General features: G+C 41.9%; 1 protein-coding gene across 4 annotated transcripts in view; it reads left to right on the top strand.

Moving 5' to 3' along the window:
* Nucleotides 1–18,980, top strand: part of PAX3 (paired box 3) — a 67,262-nt gene that overhangs the window by 42,217 nt on the left and 6,065 nt on the right. For all 4 annotated transcript variants that reach the window (XM_056564906.1, XM_056564904.1, XM_056564905.1 and 1 more), the window contains exons 5-7: nt 13,776–13,984; nt 16,171–16,336; nt 16,464–16,678. In XM_056564906.1, coding sequence (XP_056420881.1) covers nt 13,776–13,984; nt 16,171–16,336; nt 16,464–16,678 — 590 coding nt within the window. The remainder of the gene's footprint in view (nt 1–13,775; nt 13,985–16,170; nt 16,337–16,463; nt 16,679–18,980) is intronic.

The raw sequence follows: 18,980 nt of genomic DNA, 5'->3' as shown, positions 1-18,980 counted from the left end.
GTCTACCTTGAATCAAATGCAAAAGCATTATCTTAGATCAGTGTTCCCAACTAATGTGCCACCAGCTGTTGCAAAACTACAACTCCCAGCATGCCCGGACAGCCAAAGGCTGTCCGGGTATGCTGGGAGTTGTAGTTTTGCACACTGGTTGGGAAAAAATGCCTTATGCAAGTAATTTTTGTGCAAGTTTATAACATATCTATCTATCTATCTATATATATATGTATCTATATATATATATATATATATATATATATATATACATATATATATATATATATATATATATATATATATATAAATTAATATGGAGCTTTTCTTTCATGAACCCTAACTGCAAGGCATAGTGTGTGTGAACACAATGAAACATCATGTAAAGAACTGCAGAGTCATTCCACTTCTCGGTTTAGTGAAAGCTTCAGTTCACATTACTGAAATATAAGTCTCAGGCCGGGCCATAATACTCTGAATGGCCTGAAACATTTTCCTTTGTGGTCAGTTTAAAAATGTATTATTACTAAGACATGCGTGTTATTGTTAAGCAGTTATTCCACGTCTTTAGATTTCACTGACTGCAAGAATGGAAACATACCGGTGCGCAGATCAGATATCATGCATGCAACAATTGGGAACATTGATGAAAATGATGGCGGAAAAAAAAATCCTTGGTACAGGCCATAGCCAGTTTCCCTCTAAAACATTGGAGGTAAAAGGATGCTTAAACCGATCCCATTCTTCTCAGTGGGATAGATCATGTCATTGTTCGTGTCAGTGGGGACGCTGGACTGGTCCTGAAAATACATCTTGCAACATCTTTCTCTTTGGCTCTGAAAGTTTTGCAGAAGAACATGTCAAAAACCCTTGCAACAGCTGTGACATCAGTTGGGGTCAGTTTTTGACCCCCCAAAAAACTACTGACCCATGAAACTGATATATGTGAACCCAGCCTATATTACAGTTTGCCCTATTCTGCATATACTTTATGTTGGAAAATTAGATTGTGTGATCTATCCATCTATCTATACTATATCTATCTATCTACCAATCAATAATTTATTTATCTATGTAATCTGATTAAGAACATTTGTGTTCGAAACACGTCGGTGCACTAGAATTTTCTTCTATTTAACAATGGCAAAATCCTATTAAAAAATCTTGTTAAAATAAAGTATTGTAAGTTCTACAGACCACATCGTTTACTTCTTTGGTCTATCTATCTAATCTATCTGCCATGCTATTTGTTTCGCATTGTATTGAGAATAATTTTGGTAGCATTAAGCTTTTAGGTGCTTGCATTTAACGATTAACCCTTAAGATTTTCGCATGTGTTCATGAGTTGGACATATAACTGATATATCATAATTTTAATAAGAGCTGCATTAAAGAAAAGTTTCAAGCCACTTTGAGTCACAGACAACATTTTACCATTATTCTTCCCATCCTGAGCGTTAGATGTTATTCTGCTTGATGCCATCTGGGTTTGACATGCGCAGGCATCAATAATGTATTGTATTCTTGGTGTGGATGAGCAGAATTGGTTAATGTGTTATTCAATGAGAGCAAAGGAATTCTGCTATAGAGAGGTCAGAGGTTCTTATAGCCAAACCAAAGGGCATTGGGAGATGTATATTAAATGCATGTCAGCTTGTGGGTTGTGAAAGTAAAGCGGTAGTCTATTAAAAGGGACAAGGCATTTTAAGATGCCTGATCACTGAGCTCAGGGTCAAAGTTTATCTTTGGGTCAGTAACACATTCCTAGTCCAATTGTTGTGCTTTTTTTTAGATGTCCTGAAATGGACTCTCACTGAATGATGTTCAAAACAAAATACTTAGTTTTAGTTATAAAAGGGAAGAAAAGGCTATTTATAAAGACAGATGACATAAAGGGTTTGAAAAAAAAAAAAAACATGTACAACAAATGCATTCACTTAAAAGATGCGGCTTTTCTAAAAATTACTTATGTGCCTTTTAGGAATCATAGGCTTCTTGTAAAAGTATAATAGGAACTATTAATAGTGTCCAAAAGTATCCAAACCATGTCACACAGCCTTATAATGCCACGCTGTGAATATTTGTGAATATTAATATTTATGTAGACAAATACATTTTTATTATAAACGAAGCTTTGCACGAAACGTTGTAGAGCCTAGACAGTAGCTTCATTCACTGAAACATTTAGTACCTATAAGAAAGAGCAGTCATGTCACCCGAATTGCCTTGGGCGTACAAATGAGAAACGTGATGATTACATCTCCCTCACATGGTCCTGCGACGTAATAAGATTGTATATAGTAAGGGCAAGTACTAAGAAGTTATTGTTCGGACAGATTGCTGTTTTTATTATTTTATTAAATTTGTTCTGATTTAATTTTTTTCATTTTTGGTTATTTTTACGAGATGATGACATCATTATGACTTTTCTTACATAATAAATATTTCCCATATTTAAACAGCATGTTCAATATAAATAAAAAATGAATGTCGAGAATAAAGAAATTGATATATCTCCTTAAAGGGGTACTCCGGTGAAAACCTTTTTTCTTTTAAATCAACTGGTACCAGAAAGTTAAACAGATTTGTAAATTACTTCAATTAAAAAATCTTAATCCTTCCAGTACTAATTAGCTGCTGAATGCTACAGAGGAAATTCCTTTCTTTTTGGAACACTGATGACATCTGACAGCAGCTGTATGCTAAGGGCAGCATGGTGGCTCAGTGGTTAGCACTGCTGCCTTGCAGCGCTGGGGCCTTGGGTTCAAATCCCACTAAGGACAACAATAAATAAAGAGTTATTATTATTATTATAATGACGTCAGCAGAGAGAACTGTGCTCGTGATGTCATCAGAGAGAATTCCAAAAAGAAAAGAATTTCCTCTGTAGTATTCAGCAGCTAATAAGTACAGGAAGGAATAATATTTTTTAATAGAAGTAATTTACAAATCTGTTTAACTTTCTGGCCCAAGTTGATTTAAAAGAAAAAAGGTTTTCACCGGAGTACCCCTTTAAGTTATCATTTGGATTACAGTTTCTTATCACAAAGCTTATTTTACATTCTAAGAATGGTAGATCAGTTCATTCAAGATGCAAAATTAGAGTGGTGGTGTGGGGTGGGGGGGGGGGGGATAGTAATACATACCTACTATTTGGAAGTTTGTAAAAGTTGTCAGACTACCTTATAAAAGCAGTAATGAATGCCATATTGGTTGCCACCGATACATAACTAAGAAATGGGAGTACAGAATTACTCATAAATAATCTGAAAAGGAAAACTGGGGCTTGGGGATTTTTACCATATATCTGGCAATCTAAAAACTCCAGAGACAAACTAATGAATTGTTCCTGGCATGTAGCATTTTAGTTCAAATGCCGAACTTGTCCATGATCCAGACAGAAAACAGGTAATGACCCTTTGTAAATTAATAATTGTAAATTTAATTTTTTGGATCCAGTGATATAATCCCATGGGATTCTTTCCTCATAATACAAAAAAGGCACTAGTAAGGCTGGGTTCACATATATCAAATCCATCAGAATACATTTTTTTGTAAAAAAACATGACAACAGCTGATGTCAAAACTGATGCAATAATTGTCAATTGTCATCGGCCTTTTTAGCAATTTTTTACTAAAAAAGTTTCAAGCCAGATAGAAAAGCAACCTCTTCCGATTTTGGACCAGTCTGGCATTTCAACTGGATGCCAAGAACGATCCCATAGAGAACAATGGGATCGGTTCTGGAATCACATTCCCGCCAGAATTTTCCTATCATGATGGAGGGAAACTAAGTCATATCGTCAATTATATGAAAAAACGTTATAACCTGTAAATAACCTAAAGTATGTCTACAGATAGAAGCAGATTGTGGCAGAATTTTACAAGTACTGTATACCAAGACGTTGCATTTTGAAGACATTGCATTATATATTACGTAGTGTCTGAAATTTTTTTTAATCAAGAATCCTGGATGTACTTTGTGCCCAGTGCCTGACGTTTATGTAACCTGCATTAGCCTCAGCATAGCAGGGGTTAAGCGGTATTGTTATGTTGTGCATTAAATAGTTTGAGGAAGCCCTGGTACTTGTTAGACAGTGTTTGGGGGCAGCTGTACGTTTTGCCTTCTTAGTCAAGTAATTTCTTTTAACAAAATGTTAAGCACAGATGGGGCTGGGGCTGTCACTTCCCCATTATTGTCTGTGCAGCTGTTGGGCCTCAATTCACTGTTTTATGTATTCAGACAGTTACTTAGTGGAGACTCTCTGAAAGCCTGGTCCAGCCTCTAATCGCCAAATAAAATGGCCATTTGTCTCCTCTTCCTATTGTTTTGTTTTGGTAACACATGTCACAAGCTCAATTACCCAGTTCATTAACAGCTCCCACTGGACATGATGATGGGGGAGTCTTGATAAGGTAGCCGCTTGGGCTATATAGTCAATAATATACTCTTCCTACAACTGTAAACAAAAGTTTGGGGTGGACCTGAAATTTAATGAGCTAAAACTCTCACTTCATTGTGTCCTCATCCATCCTGAGATGTATATATTTAACAACTAGTCTAGCACATGCGGAAAAATAACACAAACCCAGCAAGAAAACAAAGTAAAAACAAACAAACCTACAAAACAAAACCAAGAAAAAAAAAAAAAAAACTACAGTGTGGTAAAAAGATGATACCACAATATGCAAGATTATGAATTATATAAATCACATCGGCAATTATCAAAATTGCTGCAGTATAGGTTGTAGTATCACATCCAAGGTTGAGAAGTTAAAGTTCATGTGTTGAACTTTGGTGCTTGCATATTTTTTTTTCCAGAAATAAAAATTTTAGCCATTTGTTCTTTGGAATGTTTTGAGTTAATGTTTAATTTATCTTCCTCCTTTTGACTTCCTAACTGGTGAAAAATATCAATAGCTCATTAAATTTATATGTAACAATGCAGGATTTTCACAATTTCATGGTTTTTCTCAGTGAAATAATATTTTCACGGTTGACGATTTCCATGAAATTTGTCGCCACCATGAAAAATAGACAGAACTATGGTTATTTGTGTGGACAGGATCAATGGAGCTTTCCTAGACACCCTGAGCACTGTGCTCATTCACATAAAATTGGGCTTGCTTTAGACACTCAGCACTGTTCTGTTAAGAAAAGGAAACTGGCAGCAGACATCACATCCACCAGAAGGGGAGAATTCTTAAGGTGTACCTCTACAAATCTATATATATCGATAAATGCAATTAAATATAATATCGATAAATGCAATTAAATATTTTGGATTTGCCATTAAAACAACAAGAACATTTTGATTTATTCTAAATTGTTCTGCACGCAATACACTTACTATAAAAAATGATTCTAAAAAAAGATATTAAATATTAAAAAAATATTCATATTGTTTACTGTCAACAGAATACTTTATATTTTATATGTTAAAATAAAACAGTTAAATGTATCAATTTGTAAAGCCTTTATATGCTTTAGAAGAATTTTATTGCTGGGAATGGATCATTTTAAAGAATAAATTGGCATATATTCTGGAAATAATTTACAATATCCAAAACCTGTTCTAGCAACTATGGAAATGCTATTTTGACCTACACATATCATTTATACGATACTATTACAATAATATGGAACCAAAATTTCAAAATTAAATATTTTTTTTATTTTTTATCCCAATTAATGTGCAATTTCAATAAGAAATGGATATATTCCAGAACTTATCATATTATTAAATAATATGATTTTAATGCCATATCAATGCAATTCAACTGGGGAAGTGATACATTCCATATTTTATAATTTTTTCCATAAAACTGAAAATTAAAAAAATAAATCCATTAGCATTTCATAGTGTCACTATGTGAATAAGTCATTTCACTAGGTGCTATGCTCTCTAGCCTCTTGATGTCTATAGTAGGGGCTCATGATAAATGTTGTTTTGTGGAGTACAGGGTGGGGTTACAACTCCAGGTGCTAAATGATCTAGAGAAGAGGGTCTTGGATTAACCCCTACTGTGAGCTCATTTCACACCCTCCTCTTCAGCCTCCCCCATTCCACCCAAAAAAAAAGAAACTTTCCATTCCTTCCCCCTTTTTCCAGTCCAGTTTTCTTTGTGTATGCTACTCCCTGCCAGGCAGGTGTCAGAGGCCTGAATGCTGGTATAGACTCAGTTAATGGATACCACAGATGGAGCGTGGAAATTGGTAGAAAAGGCCCCAGCCACAGGCCATTTCTCGGGGGCCCCAACAAAGACAAACCAAGTAAGTCAACAAAAAAATCCTAAAAGACCACAAAAGCTGGGTGTCATTTACTGAAGCCTGGCAAGAGGAGTTATGTCCTGTGTAACATAAGTTCTTGTATTCGGAATGTGACACTTCATCTCAAAACATGGCTTCTGGTGTAACTCTTTTTGATCGATATAAATTGGGCGGCCCCACCATACTGCTCACCCGGTACAGTACAATGAAATTGTTAAAAGTTCAGTAAATCTGGGCCACTGTAAGAACCCACCTCCTGCCTTCTGTACAGTAATGTCCCTCAAACACAAAGTATTAATAAAACAGTATTCCGTGATGGTTGATCGTGACTCACGTTCATCCAATTGTCACGATGCCGGCTGGCAGGTAGTGGACCCTCTGTGCCAGAGAGGGATTGGCGTGGACCGTGCTAGTGGACCGGTTCTAAGCCACTACTGGTTTTCACCAGAGCCCGCCGCAAAGCGGGATGGTCTTGCTGCGGCGGTAGTGACCAGGTCGTATCCACTAGCAACGGCTCACCTCTCTGGCTGCTGAAGATAGGCGCGGTACAAGGGAGTAGGCAGAAGCAAGGTCGGACGTAGCAGAAGGTCGGGGCAGGCAGCAAGGATCGTAGTCAGGGGCAACGGCAGAAGGTCTGGAAACACTGGCAAGGGACACACAAGGAACGCTTTCACTGGCACTAAGGCAACAAGATCCGGCAAGGGAGTGCAAGGGAAGTGAGGTAATAAAGGGAAGTGCACAGGTGATAACCCTAATTGGAACCACTGCGCCAATCAGCGGCGCAGTGGCCCTTTAAATCGCAGAGACCCGGCGCGCGCGCGCCCTAGGGAGCGGGGCCGCGCGCGCCGGGACAGAACAGACGGGGAGCGAGTCAGGTAGGGGAGCCGGGGTGCGCATCGCGAGCGGGCGCTACCCGCATCGCGAATCGCATCCCGGCTGACAGCAGGATCGCAGCGCCCCGGGTCAGAGGACGTGACCGGAGCGCTGCAGCGGAGGGGGAGAAGCGAGCGCTCCGGGGAGGAGCGGGAACCCGGAGCGCTCGGCGTAACAGTACCCCCCCCCTTGGGTCTCCCCCTCTTCTTGGAGCCTGAGAACCTGAGGAGCAGACTTTTGTCAAGGATGTTGTCCTCAGGTTCCCAGGATCTCTCTTCAGGACCACAACCCTCCCAGTCTACTAAAAAAAATTTTTTCCTCTGACCTTTTTGGCAGCCAAAATCTCCTTGACCGAGAAGACGTCCGAGGAGCCGGAAACAGGAGTGGGAGGAACAGATTTGGGAGAAAAACGGTTGAGGATGAGTGGTTTGAGAAGAGAGACGTGAAAGGCATTAGGGATACGAAGAGAAGGGGGAAGAAGAAGTTTATAAGAGACAGGATTAATTTGAGACAAAATTTTGAAAGGACCAAGATAGCGTGGTCCCAACTTGTAGCTAGGGACACGGAAGCGGACATATTTAGCGGAGAGCCATACCTTGTCTCCAGGGGAAAAAACGGGGGGAGCTCTTCTTTTCTTATCCGCGAATCTCTTCATGCGTGAAGAAGCCTGTAAGAGAGAATTTTGGGTCTCTCTCCATATAATGGAAAGGTCACGAGAAATTTCATCCACAGCGGGCAGACCAGAGGGCAAGGGGGTAGGGAGGGGGGGAAGAGGGTGACGGCCGTACACCACGAAAAATGGGGATTTGGAGGAAGATTCAGAGACCCTGAAGTTATACGAGAATTCGGCCCATGGAAGGAGATCTGCCCAGTCATCCTGGCGGGAGGAAACAAAATGTCGCAAATAATCACCCAGGATCTGGTTAATTCTTTCTACTTGTCCATTGGACTGGGGATGATATGCAGAGGAAAAATTTAATTTAATCTTGAGTTGTTTACAGAGAGCTCTCCAGAATTTAGACACGAATTGGACCCCTCTATCCGAGACGATCTGCGTGGGCAACCCGTGAAGACGAAAAATGTGTACAAAAAATTGTTTAGCCAACTGAGGCGCAGAAGGAAGACCAGGAAGAGGGATGAAATGTGCCATTTTGGAGAATCGATCAACGACCACCCAAATAACGGTGTTGCCACGGGAAGGGGGTAAATCAGTAATAAAATCCATACCAATCAGAGACCAAGGCTGTTCGGGGACAGGCAGAGGATGAAGAAAACCAGCGGGCTTCTGGCGAGGAGTCTTATCCCGGGCACAGATAGTGCAGGCTCGCACAAAGTCCCCAACATCCGTCTCCAGAGTCGGCCACCAATAGAAGCGGGAGATGAGTTGCACAGATTTCTTGATGCCCGCATGACCTGCGAGATGGGAGGAGTGACCCCATTTGAGGATTCCGAGGCGTTGGCGTGGAGAAACAAAGGTCTTTCCTGGAGGAGTCTGCCTGATGGAGGCAGGAGAAGTGGAGATCAGGCAGTCAGGTGGAATGATGTGTTGCGGAGGGAGATCAACTTCTGAGGCATCCGAGGAACGAGAGAGAGCATCGGCCCTAATGTTCTTATCGGCAGGACGAAAGTGAATCTCAAAATTAAATCGGGCAAAGAACAGAGACCACCGGGCCTGGCGAGGATTCAGCCGTTGGGCCGACTGGAGGTAGGAGAGGTTCTTGTGGTCGGTGTAGATAATAACAGGAAATCTTGATCCCTCCAGCAGATGCCTCCATTCCTCAAGTGCTAATTTAATGGCTAGAAGCTCTCGATCCCCGATGGAGTAGTTCCTCTCCGCTGGAGAGAAGGTCCTAGAGAAAAAACCACAAGTGACAGCATGCCCGGAAGAATTTTTTTGTAGAAGAACAGCTCCAGCTCCTACTGAGGAGGCATCAACCTCCAATAGGAAGGGTTTGGAAGGGTCAGGTCTGGAGAGCACGGGAGCCGAAGAAAAGGCAGACTTGAGTCGCTTAAAGGAGTCCTCTGCTTGAGGAGGCCAAGACTTGGGATCAGCATTTTTCTTGGTTAAAGCCACGATAGGAGCCACAATGGTAGAAAAATGTGGAATAAATTGCCTGTAATAATTGGCGAACCCCAAAAAGCGTTGGATAGCACGGAGTCCGGAGGGGCGTGGCCAATTTAAGACGGCAGAGAGTTTGTCTGGATCCATCTGTAGTCCCTGGCCAGAGACCAAATATCCTAGAAAAGGAAGAGATTGGCATTCAAACAGACATTTCTCAATCTTGGCATAGAGTTGGTTGTCACGAAGTCTCTGAAGAACCATACGGACATGCTGGCGGTGTTTTTCTAGATTGGCAGAAAAAATTAGGATATCGTCCAGGTATACCACAACACAGGAGTATAACAGATCACGAAAAATTTCATTGACAAAGTCTTGGAAGACGGCAGGGGCATTGCACAGTCCAAAGGGCATGACCAGATACTCAAAGTGTCCATCTCTGGTGTTAAATGCCGTTTTCCACTCGTCCCCCTCTCTGATGCGGATGAGGTTATAGGCGCCTCTTAAGTCCAATTTAGTGAAGATGTGGGCACCTTGGAGGCGATCAAAGAGTTCAGAGATGAGGGGTAAGGGGTAGCGGTTCTTAACCGTGATTTTATTAAGACCGCGGTAGTCAATGCAAGGACGAAGGGAGCCATCTTTTTTGGACACAAAGAAAAATCCGGCTCCGGCAGGAGAGGAGGATTTACGGATAAAGCCCTTTTTTAGATTCTCCTGGACGTATTCGGACATGGCAAGAGTCTCTGGGGCAGAGAGAGGATAGATTCTGCCCCGGGGTGGAGTAGTACCCGGGAGGAGGTCGATAGGGCAATCATAAGGCCTGTGAGGAGGTAGAGTCTCAGCTTGTTTTTTGCAGAAAACATCCGCGAAGTCCATATAGGCCTTAGGGAGACCGGTTACTGGAGGAACCACAGAGTCACGGCAAGGGTTGCTGGGAACCGGTTTTAGACAGTTCCTGGAACAAGAGGACCCCCAACTCTTGATCTCCCCAGTGGACCAATCCAGGGTTGGGGAATGAAGTTGAAGCCAGGGAAGTCCAAGGAGAATCTCCGAGGTGCAATTAGGGAGGACCAAAAGTTCAATCCTCTCATGATGAGATCCGATGCTCATAAGAAGGGGCTCCGTGCGGAAACGTATGGTACAGTCCAATCTTTCATTATTTACGCAATTGATGTAGAGGGGTCTGGCGAGACTGGTCACTGGGATGTTGAACCTGTTGACGAGAGAGGCCAAAATAAAATTTCCTGCAGAACCAGAGTCCAAGAAGGCCACTGTAGAGAAGGAGAAGGCAGAGGCAGACATCCGCACAGGCACAGTAAGACGTGGAGAGGCAGAGTAGACATCAAGGACTGTCTCACCCTTGTGCGGAGTCAGCGTACGTCTTTCCAGGCGGGGAGGACGGATAGGACAATCCCTCAGGAAGTGTTCGGTACTAGCACAGTACAGGCAGAGGTTCTCCATACGGCGTCGTGTCCTCTCTTGGGGAGTCAGGCGAGACCGGTCGACCTGCATAGCCTCCACGGCGGGAGGCACAGGAACAGATTGCAGGGGACCAGAGGAGAGAGGAGCCGAGGAGACGAAACGCCTCGTGCGAACAGAGTCCATATCTTGGCGGAGTTCCTGACGCCTTTCAGAAAAACGCATGTCAATGCGAGTGGCTAGGTGAATAAGTTCATGTAGATTAGCAGGAATTTCTCGTGCGGCCAGAACATCTTTAATGTTGCTGGATAGGCCTTTTTTGAAGGTCGCGCAGAGGGCCTCATTATTCCAGGACAATTCTGAAGCAAGTGTACGGAATTGTACGGCATACTCGCCAACGGAAGAATTACCCTGGACCAGGTTCAACAGGGCAGTCTCAGCAGAAGAGGCTCGGGCAGGTTCCTCAAAGACACTTCGGATTTCCGAGAAGAAGGAGTGTACAGAGGCAGTGACGGGGTCATTGCGGTCCCAGAGCGGTGTGGCCCATGACAGGGCTTTTCCGGACAGAAGACTGACTACGAAAGCCACCTTAGACCTTTCAGTGGGAAACAGGTCCGACATCATCTCCAGATGCAGGGAACATTGGGAAAGGAAGCCACGGCAAAACTTAGAGTCCCCATCAAATTTATCCGGCAAGGATAAGCGTATCCCAGGAGCGGCCACTCGCTGCGGAGGAGGTGCAGGAGCTGGCGGAGGAGATGACTGCTGAAGCTGTGGTAGCAACTGTTGTAGCATAACGGTCAGTTGAGACAGCTGTTGGCCTTGTTGCGCAATCTGTTGTGACTGCTGGGCGACCACCGTGGTGAGGTCGGCGACAACTGGCAGAGGAACTTCAGCGGGATCCATGGCCGGATCTACTGTCACGATGCCGGCTGGCAGGTAGTGGACCCTCTGTGCCAGAGAGGGATTGGCGTGGACCGTGCTAGTGGACCGGTTCTAAGCCACTACTGGTTTTCACCAGAGCCCGCCGCAAAGCGGGATGGTCTTGCTGCGGCGGTAGTGACCAGGTCGTATCCACTAGCAACGGCTCACCTCTCTGGCTGCTGAAGATAGGCGCGGTACAAGGGAGTAGGCAGAAGCAAGGTCGGACGTAGCAGAAGGTCGGGGCAGGCAGCAAGGATCGTAGTCAGGGGCAACGGCAGAAGGTCTGGAAACACTGGCAAGGGACACACAAGGAACGCTTTCACTGGCACTAAGGCAACAAGATCCGGCAAGGGAGTGCAAGGGAAGTGAGGTAATAAAGGGAAGTGCACAGGTGATAACCCTAATTGGAACCACTGCGCCAATCAGCGGCGCAGTGGCCCTTTAAATCGCAGAGACCCGGCGCGCGCGCGCCCTAGGGAGCGGGGCCGCGCGCGCCGGGACAGAACAGACGGGGAGCGAGTCAGGTAGGGGAGCCGGGGTGCGCATCGCGAGCGGGCGCTACCCGCATCGCGAATCGCATCCCGGCTGACAGCAGGATCGCAGCGCCCCGGGTCAGAGGACGTGACCGGAGCGCTGCAGCGGAGGGGGAGAAGCGAGCGCTCCGGGGAGGAGCGGGAACCCGGAGCGCTCGGCGTAACACCAATTGATTTAGTGGCCGTTTTTTCAAGACTTATTAATACAGAAAAAGTAAAATATTCTGTAATCAAGCTAAAATTTGTAGAATAAGGATTATGATTGTTCTGTTGTAAGCAGATTTGTATTGGTCTTCTTATATTTTTAATAGAATGTATGATAATAATAGTAAGTATTATTGTAAGGATCTTATAATTCTATACAGTTCTGTAAATCACTTTAAACTTTGAGTGTAAATGTTGTTTCTTTTTTTGTGGATTTCTATAAACCTACCATTATTGAAACCCTTAATATTTTTCATGATAATACTGGATTATCCTTTACACCATAATTTTCATAGATTACATTTGGCTTGCTAGTTGCACGGAAAAAGCCGTTGGTTCCTTTCTGAATCCTTGTGGCAAGCAATGGGTAAAATCGTGCTCTCGAGACTGTGGCTTAGAATAGGGATTTTGTTAACAATGAGATCAAGGGCAGAAAAGTTATCTAAAGCCAGCCCGGCCGGATTACAAAGTTCTGCCTTTTAAGAATAAGTGGCAGCATTGGCCTGGCTCTGAAGTTTAATTAAAAGAAGTTCCAGAATTAGAGACTGCTCCCATGTCCCATCACCCCTCGTGACCTAGGCTGTAGCCCTAGGAAATCTTTGTGTGCACAGTACTACAGCTCAGTGTCATAAGTCACTGGTCACATGAGTTTCTATAATTGAAAGTATCCCAAGCAAGACGAAAATGAAAGGATTTTTGCTTTAAGACACAATTAAGAGAATCTTTCACATTTATAATGAGAAGTACAATGGCTCTTGTAGGCAATGTTAATCTATGCAGCAATAATTATTATTATGTATTTATGTAAATTGAGTATATATGGTATCATTACGTGGCGATTACTTTAAAAATTCATTACTTACTCTGCTAATATCCGAGCTGGTAATAGACATTATGTTGACATACCTGTCATATATCATTATACTGTAACATACTGACTAGGATAACAAAGGCCCCAGCTTGGGACAAGCAATGATGTAGGACATACCATAAGGGTTTTGGTAAAATTGAATGATAAATAACAGCTTAGTGGATTGAAGAATAACCTCTGGCCAAATTTCCTCCCTGGTGCCTATTTTAAAGTACAAAGCCAGATACTATGATGTTATAGTTTCTCCGCTGGGCTTTACTACAAAGTTCCTGTTTGTTTTGTAAGGCCATAACATAAGTTTAGCCAAGTTTAAGTTAAAAAGTCACTGTTTTCTTTCCCATGGTCTAAAAGAAACAAACTTGATAGACGCTGGTCTTCTGTCTCACAACAGATTTCCACCAGAGATGATTCTTAAGGTCCTTCATTGCCTTTGATTGAAAAACTACTTTTCTTTCCAATATAGCCAACCACTAAATAACCATGAACAATATGTATCAACAAAGTATGGCTTTCATCCATAGTGTATGTCATGATTTAGTGCTGTCAATCTTTACTTATTTTGTAATTCCTGTTCACCTTGACATGTCTAAGTACTTTAGGTGTTGACCTGTGTGATCTGGTCCTTTTCAGCTCCTTCATCCCCCCACTCTGAAGAGGGTTCTGACATTGACTCTGAACCAGACCTCCCTTTGAAAAGGAAGCAGCGAAGAAGCAGGACCACATTCACGGCTGAACAGCTGGAGGAACTAGAGAGAGCGTTTGAGAGGACTCACTATCCTGATATTTACACTAGGGAAGAACTTGCTCAAAGAGCCAAGCTAACCGAGGCCCGAGTACAGGTAATGAACACACTTCCATTTATCCAGCCCACAAAAACAATTAGGGGTATCATCTCTGTAAATGTAACAGAAGTCATCCATGTTACTACTGTTCCTCGATCAATATACGGTTTTATCCAGATTTATTTTATCTCGCTTAGTCAATTTTATTGGGCCTGTTCCGATCTCAGAACAGGGGTACAGTACAAATTGGGTGTATTTCTTTATGCAGAAGATCATCCTTTAGTCTCGTTCCACAACAAATCCAAATTACATGCGCATTTGTTTCCATGTTTTCACTCATAGAAGGATGGTAAAAAAATGCAGGGCAAAATAGGGGATTAAAAGTGATCATGTTAACACAAGTAATAAATGTTGTTGTTTTTCCAAGAGCATTTATTTTCGTAAGTCGATGACCCTTACCAGGCAAATGCAAGAGGCTTTTTCCAGCTGTTATAATGTGTCTTTAACCCTCTGACTTCACAACATTCCTTATGGCTTCCTCAGATCCCTTGAGACTCATAACCTGTCACACTATTACCATGATCTACAGTCTAACAAATTCCCCTGAACATCTAACATATGGGTCTTGAAATGAGCACAGCATGAAGCGGCATATCACTGTCAGTCAGGACCTTTTTGCTGCTTGAGAGGTGCACAGTGCATCGTATTACAGCAGCAGGGAAGGAGTTAATTTACCATACAGACTTTCTCATTCCTTGTTGGTGCTTTTTATTAAAGGGACAATGCAGCCTCACAAGACCAGTAAAACTGGCTGGTGATTCTTTCATGGACCCACAACGCTGCTAAAAAGTTGTTTTACTGAACTGACTGATAATTTGCTATCATGCGTTTTGTGTCCATGGGTATATTTTCCTTTTTTTGATAGGTTACTCAAAATGTATTGAAAAAGCACTGGAACTGGATCAGCTGGAACGCTCTTTTCTTAACAAAAATACATCTGCATAAAAAACTGCATAGTGAAAATATCAAATATCATGCTGAGTCAAGAAAACATATACAGTGATCCCTCAACATACGATGGTAATTCGTTCCAAATGAACCATCGTTACTTGAATCCATCGTATGTTGAGGGATCCGTGCAGTAATAATATAGAAAGTTATACTCACGTGTCCTCGCCTCTCCGGACCGTCACCGCTGTCCTGGATCGTCGCTTTCCATTGCCGTCATCATGTCTATGTGTACACCGCTCCTATTAGATGACGGGACAGCGTGCGCGGCGACGTGATGACGACGAAGGAGAGCGATGACCATGCAGCGGAGCATGAAGAGGACGGTCCGGAACGTCGGGAACAGGTGAGTAACACCTACTGGAGCACACGTGGCACATTAAATGGCTATCCAGTGGCAGCTGAAGCAGTCTGTGCTGCCAGATAGCTGTTTATGCGATGGCCCTGACATATAAAAGCATTGTATGTTGATGCTGCCTTCAACATACGATTGCCTCTGAGAGGCCATCGTATGTTGAAATGATCATATGTCGGGGCCATCGTAGGTGGGGGGATCACTGTATTAAAAAGGCAATATCAAAATTACATCTAGTTTAAGAAATTGGACGTTTTACATTGCACATAGTTAATTTACTAAGAAGGTTGTGCTGGCTATACCCTAAACACAATCCCACCATTCCCTGCAGAAGAATCTTATCTGTTTACATTATTGTAGAATTCTGTCATTACTATAGAAGATGTCCCACAAGACACTTGAAGACATTAGATAATGACGTAATCTCAAAGGTTTTCATTTGTCTCTTACACAGTTGTATGGCCTTGTTAAATAGAAGAACAAATGACACTACGTCTTGCCTTGCAAGGGAGTAATAAACAATTCAGACATAAAATATGATTCTATTCATTCCTATATTATGCCTTTTCCCAGACCATAAATCTCCATAAGGTGTCAACAATTATGTTGATGAATCTTCCATGGTGAATACTGTGCATTATTTTGTATCATCTCAGTATAAGCCTTCAGAATGTGTGCCTCCTCTATGCCTCTTATCTTAACACTGGGCCTTTTCCCTGTACCTACCTAACATAGACATCTCAATGTCCAGCTGAATTTTATTTGCTCTCTATAAACTGATATACACAGTAGTCATTCTATTCTAAAAGGAGACTACATATAAGTGTATTTGGGCATTTACTTTTGTTGTTTATAACAGTTATACATGTTTTTTTAATAGGTGTGGTTTAGTAACCGCCGTGCCAGGTGGAGGAAGCAAGCAGGAGCCAATCAGCTAATGGCCTTCAATCACCTGATCCCAGGGGCTTTCCCACCTTCTGCCATGCCAGCTCTACCAACCTACCAGCTATCAGAGACATCCTACCAACCTACATCCATACCACAAGGTAAATTGTTGCATATTCAGAAATAAAATAGCTTTAAAAACTATGTGACTTCTCATGTTACAACATACTGAGTATACAGATTTCTTTTTTTGTATCTTAAAATGAAAATTCCTATTCTATTTTGCAGCTGTGTCTGATCCAAGCAGCACGGTTCACAGACCCCAACCTCTCCCTCCGAGCAGTGTTCACCAAAGCAGCCTTCCTTCCAACCCTGAGAACAGCTCGGCCTACTGCCTGCCCAGCGGCCGGCATGGATTTTCCAGTTACACAGACAGCTTTGTACCCCCATCTGGGCCTTCCAACTCCATGAACCCCACCATTGGCAATGGCCTTTCACCTCAGGTCAGTGGAGTATTTTCATTCCTTTAACTGAGAGCCAGAACCGAACAGGCCGGGCACCCGAGGCAAGAAGGGAAGAAATTGCCAAATTCGAACCATAAAGCGTTCTTTATATGAGCCACATGATTCTGTTTTGCAAATTTCCTTCCCTTTTTTCCTCCTCCACCCCCACACTGGCTACTTCAAAAGCTGTGGCTGGTAGGCTGTCTTTCAAGTGTTTTTCTTCCTCCAAAATAATATAGACATTTCTAGAGTTAAAAATGACAGTGGCCACAAGGCAAAGAGTCTGAGGGAACTGCACAACAAAGCTCACAATGTCTTGCACGCAGCACACATCACGAGCAACAGCATGCCTTGTTTACTCCAAAAATGTTTTACTATGTACTGTACATGGCATGGCAATATTTAAAATGAACACAAAACTATCTATACCATGTTTGACCAGTATATCTGTGTCCTAAGATCTGTAAAGACTATTATAAATATATTGTTTATTTAGGTCTGAAGGGAAAGATAAATAATAAAAAAAAACTGTGACTGATCAATACTAGAGGTTTCGCAATGTATAGGAATTTTGATATGGTATTACTTGAAGTGTTATATTTGGAGATGATATCAATTATCTTCTTTTACGGTTTTTATAAGGAGCATTTCTAGTTTCCGTGGCCCTTTAAAAAAAAAAAAAAAAATGCCAGCATCAATAAATTAAAAGAATACCGGCACCTTGGGAATCTATATGGTTCTCAAAGCAATAATTATACTGTTAATTTTCATTCAGAAGAGTTTTGGTGTTGTACTTGGGAATTCCAGTAAAATAAATTGACTTGGTAATTGAGTGTCAAAAGGTTGGTTGAATTTACTACGGTCCACAGCTGCCTGAGGTTGGCTTGACATTGTTAATGTGTGTCTAAACACAGAGATATTTATTATATCAGAGGGACTAATATTCAGGTGTCTAATAGTTTCTCTGAACGGCATGCAATCTATAATTAAAATCAGGCCTCTTTGTCGGGCTAAGTGGGGGCAGTTTCACAGCTATGAATCCTCCCCAAACACATCTTCCTCTCGGCAGTGAGAGGAAACAGAAGGATATTGAGAATGACATAAATGAAAAGTGAAAAGACAATTATACCCAATTACACACTCATCAGCCTGGCTCTAGCACTGAGAGGGCATCTTAATAGGCAGAAAATGAGATTTTAATGGCACAAAGGGGAGCAAAAATAACGACTTGCGTCTCTTCCCTCTCCTCTACGTGAGGTTAGAATCTTGAGACGGCTTGAGCTACTCTCTGCTAGACAGTGATAAATCTGTGAAAATATAAAGTTCAAAGACTCCAGAGTTAAAAAGGGTGCACAGTCAAATGCGATGGAATAAACATTACTGCCTATGGGCATAAAAAACTCATAAAAACCTCCCTTTTCTAACAGTAAGTGTAATTAACTTTCACTGCTTTCTTTTTACTGCACATTAGCAGGAAGCCTAAACTTTTCTGGCTTTTAACACACAGTAGGAGTGAATGACTTTAAAATGGAATAATCATCTTTTTCCAATGTTCTGGTATCACATATAAGAAGGCGGCCGGGACTGGAATTTATTTTGTTAATTATTTGGATCGGCCGGGAAGCAATGTCTTCTACACATGAGGACCATGCCTTTTTTAATCTAAAATATAAAACATTTATTTACACTTTGAAGCCTAAAAGACAACAAATTAAACAAGCTTATGGAAATTACAACCAAATGTGTGGATGGTAGTCAACATAAAAGACTATAGAAAACTATAAGAGGTGCTTAGGAAGCAGAGTCCTCTAAGGAACCTCAAGTATCTCTGTATCTCCATAACTCAGATTTTTGTTATTTTCTTTTGGAATTGTAAATGGTCGCCCAGAGACAAAAATTTCAGGATTGACTTCTTAAGCCGGGATGCAGATATGGCAATTAATGTTATTTAATGATTTTCATCAGCATTTGATGTGCAGAGATTGAGAAAGCTCATGTTTTCATGATGTAATGAAACCACCTGCATAGGCCAATAAAGTGATGTAATGTTCCACCCAGTTTACCCATCAGCATCTGGGACACAGAGTATCAAGAAAAGTCTATGCTGAATGTGGGTTTGTGGTTGTGTGCTTCTAAAAAAGAAGAATGGACAGATAGGCTATCATATATCATTGGGTTTCTTCTATTTCCAGTCCATATCTACATTTGGCTTTATTTAAAAAACTTGCATCATACCTTAAATATTAATGACTATGGAAAGATAGGTTTGTGTATTGCAGCTCCTATAAATTAAGTATACTCC

The sequence above is a fragment of the Hyla sarda genome, chromosome 3 (genome assembly GCF_029499605.1).
Source record: "Hyla sarda isolate aHylSar1 chromosome 3, aHylSar1.hap1, whole genome shotgun sequence".
NCBI classification, from domain to species: Eukaryota; Metazoa; Chordata; class Amphibia; order Anura; family Hylidae; genus Hyla; species Hyla sarda.
This window is presented reverse-complemented; position numbering and strand designations above follow the sequence as displayed.